Source organism: Rhagoletis pomonella, unplaced genomic scaffold (assembly GCF_013731165.1).
Source record: "Rhagoletis pomonella isolate Grant_MI unplaced genomic scaffold, Rhpom_1.0 Rhpom_scaffold_11135, whole genome shotgun sequence".
Classification (NCBI taxonomy): domain Eukaryota; kingdom Metazoa; phylum Arthropoda; class Insecta; order Diptera; family Tephritidae; genus Rhagoletis; species Rhagoletis pomonella.
The window spans coordinates 1-5,285 of NW_023469661.1; the positions used below are offsets into that span (position 1 = coordinate 1).

Genomic DNA, 5,285 nt, shown 5'->3' on the forward strand with positions numbered 1-5,285 from the left:
CTTATTCGCGGCGTTGCCACTTTCAGCAACTACCAGGGTTGCTAACATCCCGCCCCCCGTGAATCCTCACAGGATTCACCACCAACCACTAGCTTTGCTAAACGCGAAACTGGTCTGCGTAGAAGTCCGCCCTTCGTTCGTACCTCCACGACACGTACTTGTCCGTCTTTGGCTGGAAAAACTTGAGTTATGCGGCCGCGTAACCACTGACTGCGGGGCAGCGTTGAGTCGCATAATATCACCAGGTCGTTAGCTTGAAGCGGTATTGCTTTGTCCTGCCATTTGGTGCGGCATAGTAGCTGAGGCAGGTACTCGGTTGTCCATCGCTTCCATAACCGATCCTTAAGGTTCTGCGCGATTCTCCACTGCTTCCTTAGGCAAACCTTCTCGTCAACTGGGTGCGGCGTCTGCGTTGAATTTACGCATCCCAACAAGAAGTGATTGGGTGTTAGCGGCTCATCTTCTTCATGGCTTATGGGCAGGTCAGTTAGCGGTCGGGAGTTGATGATATTCTCCGCTTCTATTAATACGCTGTGCAGAGTGTCGGGTCTTGGAGCTACCTCACGCAACGTCTTGTTTAACAGCGACTTTATAATCCTTATCAAACGCTCCCAGCAGCCACCCGAACTGGGGTTCAGCGGACAGTTAAATATCCACTCGATGTTGTGTCTGCTAGCCTCATCTTGAATGCGGTCTGTGTCTAACAACTGCTCAGCTGCTCTCAACTCCCTTTGTGCGCCAATAAAATTCGTTCCATTATCGCTCCTTATTCTGGATGGCGTTCCACGTCGGTTTACAAAATTCCGTAGGCATAAAATGAACGCATCGGTACTCAGGTTAGCAGCTAGCTCGATGTGTGCAGCTCGAACTGTCAGGCAGGTGAATATAACGCCCCACCTTTTCTCCTTGCGCCTTCCGATGGTGACATTAAAAGGGCCAAACAAGTCAACGCCTGTATAAGTAAATGGGCGCATGAACGGAGTTATGCGGTCGACCGGCAGCTGACCCATCATAGGTTGGTTTGGCTTTGCTTTGTCGATCATACACTGCTGGCACCTTCGCTGAACTGCCTTGAGGAGCGATTTCAAATTCGGTATCCAAAACTGTTGTCGGATGGCATTAATTGTGATTGCGAAATTCTGGTGATGATTTATTTTGTGAAAATGTTGTACGATCAAGGTTGACACGATATGTTTGGCAGGCATCAATATCGGTCGTCGAGCTTGCATTGGTAGGTATGTTGCCTCGTCGATTCGGCCGCTCAATCTTAATAAGCCATTTTGGTCGAGATATGGCGAAAGCTTATACAGCGAACTGTTTTTGGCGATTTTACCGGCGACTGACAAACCTGCGATCTCGCTCGAAAAGCATTCTCGTTGGACTAGTTCGCATACCATATGCTCTGCTTTCTTTATCTCCGTTGCTGTGAGGCTCGGCGACATGGGTGTTGTACTGTTGCTTTGTTTTCGAAATAGTGTTGTTGCTCGCATCACCCAGGCTGTTGTTCGTAATAGCTTTGTAAAGGAGCTAAACCTTGAAAACTTTATGACAGAACTGCCGTGCTGAACCACTAAAACTGGAACGGATATTTCTTCTGGGAGTACTGGTGACGCTGTGATCGTAGACGTGGGCCAATACTCTTCGTCATGCTGTAAGAACTCGGGGCCTTTTACCCAACGGCTGCTGCTGTCGAACTTTGGTGGACACAAGGGGCGTGTTGCTACGTCTGCTGCATTTTGACAAGTTGACACCCATCGCCACTGTTCTTTTGACGTAGTGCAGAGAATCTCGGCTATTCGATGGCCGACGAACGCCTTATACTTTCTTTCTGACGAGCTAACCCATTGCAGAACCGTTTGGGAGTCGGTCCAAAAAACTGCTCGCTCTATGCTGAACTCGTGGCTGTCCTCGATGAGCTTGTACAAGCGGGTACCCAATACTGCCGCCTGTAACTCGAGTCTCGGGATCGACATCAGTTTCGCTGGCGCTGTGCGTGTTCTGCCCATAATAAAGCGAACGTCAACTCCTCTAGCATGAACTACTCGCACGTACCCTACCGCAGCAAATGCGGCTTGACTGGCGTCGACGAAAGTGTGGATTTCTACTTTGCCACCGTATAAGATTCGCGGCGAATAACAGCGGGGTATCTTCAACTGCTTCACATTAGGAAACTCTTGCCACCAGGGCCACCATCTCTTGCTTAGTTCTTGAGGCAGAACTTCGTCCCATCCAATCTCGCACTTCCACGCTTCTTGAATGAGAATTTTAGTAGTAATTAAAAATGCTGCTAACATACCAAATGGATCGAACACCGACATCACGATTCGTAACAACTCTCGCTTTGTCGGAGCTCGCGTTCCGTGCAGGACATCTTTCGGCAAACGGTGGAACTTCGTGTGGAATTCGAAAACATCATCGCTAGTGTTCCAGAAGAGGCCAAGCACTTTGTCCACTGACTCGTTGCGTTCCAGACTAACCACTTCTCTCGCGGATAATGACGAATGATTCAAACGATCTTCTACTTCTTCGCAGTTGGAGACGAAGTTACGTAACTCGAACCCTGCTTGTGAATTGATGCTAACAATGTCGCTGCAGATACTGATGGCTTGTTCAGGCGTGTCGAAGCTTGCAACTAAATCATCGACATAATGCTTGTTAATTATAGTCGTTGCGGCGTCTGGAAACTGTGCCCGATACTCCTCGGCGTTTTTATTTTTTATATATTCGGCGATGCAGGGTGAGCAAACAGCACCAAAAATTAGCGACGTCATCACATACTCTGCCACAGGCTTGCTCGCATCACCATCACGCCACAAGTACCGTTGAGCGTGCTGATCAGCTGCGCGTATCTTGATCCGCGAAAACATTTCGCGTATGTCTGCTGACACTGCGACACGTCCCTGGCGAAATTGTAGCAAAATCCGTATCAACGGCTGTGCTTGCTCCGGACCCTTCATTAGTTGCGAGTTGAGTGACACGTTGCTTACTGCGGCTGCGGCATCAAAGACGATTCGCGTCTTTTCGGGCTTATGTCGGTTGAATACAGCGAAGTGAGGTAAGTACCAAGCATTTTGATGTGGCTCTCCGGCTTCGTCACGGCTTAACTTTCTGGCATACCCTTTGCTCACGTACTTAGCCATTTCCTGTCGGTATCGTGCACCAAACTCGGCATCGTTCTTCATTTGGCGCTCCACTGTCAGTAAGCGTTTCTCGGCCATTGTTTTGCTGTTTGGCAACTTCGGTGGATATGTTCTCCACAGTAAACCGGTTTCATATTGCTTACCTACTCGTCTTGTTGTTCGGCGCAATATCTCACGTGCTCGCTGGTCTTCATCTGACTCCAATGGCACTGCTGGCGGGTTGACTCTAAAGCTGTCTGCTGTGAAGTACTCGTGTACTAAGTCGTGCAGTTGCTGATATTCTTTCACCAACAAAACACGGGGGTTCAAGGTTGTAGGTAGCTTGGTTGGGCCGTACGCGACCCAGCCTAGTGGCGTTTTTACAGCTAGCGGGCTGTCGATATCGGCTTGCACTGTTGCTGAGGTCGCACCCAGGTATGCATGCTTTAGCCCGATGAGCAAAGCTGGTTTCGCGCGACAGTAGTTTTTTATCGGCAAATCTCTCAAATGCTGAAAATTTTCCTTGGCCATAGATTGCTCCGGCAGGTTCAGGTTCTTCACCGTATATACCTCCCTCAGTAGAAACTTCCTCTTCGTTGCGCAGTTCTCAACTTCGATGCTGATTTTATGCGATTGTTCCGTAACAACGTTGTTGTCATACCACTGCAGCGTAAGTGGATGCAAGCCACCCTGGGCTCCGATCATCTTGGCCACTTCCTCTTCCATTATTGAAATTGACGAACCCTCGTCGAACATCGCTAATATCTCACGCTTACCTTTCGGTCCATATATGTTGACTGGCAATATTTTAAACAGTTGACCATGTGCGCTTTGTGTTACTTGACAATTCAGTAGTGGCTGCGCAATGACGTCCTCTGGTGTAGTTCGGCGTAGCATCTGCATTGTTGCATCTTCGTTGTGGAGTAGCTGGTTGTGATAGCGCTGGCAGCCCCTTATGTTACACCTCCTTCTTGAACGACACTTTTGCGTGGAATGCCCCTTGCGTAGGCACGAAAAGCAAAGCTGTTGCGCCTTAACTAGGTCCCACCGCTCTTGAATACTGCTTGCCTTAAACGATTCACACTGTGCAAGCATGTGGTTACCACTACACTGATAGCAAGCAAGTGAGTCCCTTGGCCGCTCAATATGCATCAGCCGACGATGATTGCCCGACGATGCAGTCTGCCGGCCACCCTGTGTGTTGTTTGTCGGCATAAGACAAATTATTCTAGCCAACTCGCTAAGCCACTCAGAAAAATGTTCAACTGATGGATACGGTTGTATAGTCGCAGCATGCTTCGCCCAGTCGAACTGTCGGGTATGCGGTAACTTACCCACCATTTGCTCTAACAATGTTACGTTAGCTAAGTGCTGCTGGCAATTTGCAGACTTCAGAAATGCAACAACATTTCTCACTCTTGAGGAAAACGGTACAATCTGCTCCGGCTTATTATCGGCTATTGGCGGGAAATTCTGCAGTTTGCTGATTTGGAATTTAACCAAAATGTCGGGTCGCCCGAACCTGAACTCCAACTCGCTTATGACGTTCGGCACGTTGCTCGGGTAAATTAGCATGGCGGCGACAGCTTCTTTGGCGGGACCAACTAAGCACTTCTGCAACCTCATAAGGTTTTGGCGGTGGCTGTATCCAAAGTTTTCCGTGGTGTCGTTGAAATTCGCGAAAAATAGCGGCCAGTCTTCGACATTGCCGCTGAACACAGGCAAATCGTAAAGTTTTATTTGCGAGTCGATCGGTGATACGACGGCTTGAGTATTGTCACGCTGTGCTGGCTGCACGCTCTGTTCTGGAACATTCTGTGGTTGCATGCCTTCGCGAAGCCTAATGATGTCTCTTTGACTCTCCGCAGTGCTTTGTCTAAGCTCTTCTACGGAAGCCCTTAACGCATTCAATGTGGCAATTATAGCATTCGCGGTGTCTTCTGCGGCTGCACCTGGCTGACCCTCCATGCTTTCAAACGATGACTCTGATTCACTCCCTTGACTACTCCTCGTAACACCAGCCCGATTCCGCAAGAAATATCTGTTGGTTTCAGACATACAAAATGGCCTCCGGTACCAACTTTATTCGTTTTCACCGACAGCGCACAAGTGTAAAAGATGTTGAAGTGTAAGAACTGCTTCTGCTTACCGACAAAGGATATAAAA

General features: G+C 48.8%; 1 protein-coding gene across 1 annotated transcript; it reads right to left on the bottom strand.

The window, feature by feature from the left end:
- Positions 1–46: 46 nt before the first annotated feature.
- Positions 47–5,087, bottom strand: LOC118756609 (the record flags this gene model as incomplete). The annotated part of the gene is made up of 2 exons (XM_036491362.1): positions 2,297–5,087; positions 47–952 (listed from the first exon to the last, which is right to left on the bottom strand). Coding segments are annotated over exons 1-2 (3,697 nt in total), but the record flags the coding sequence as incomplete, so codon positions are not given.
- Positions 5,088–5,285: the final 198 nt, after the last annotated feature.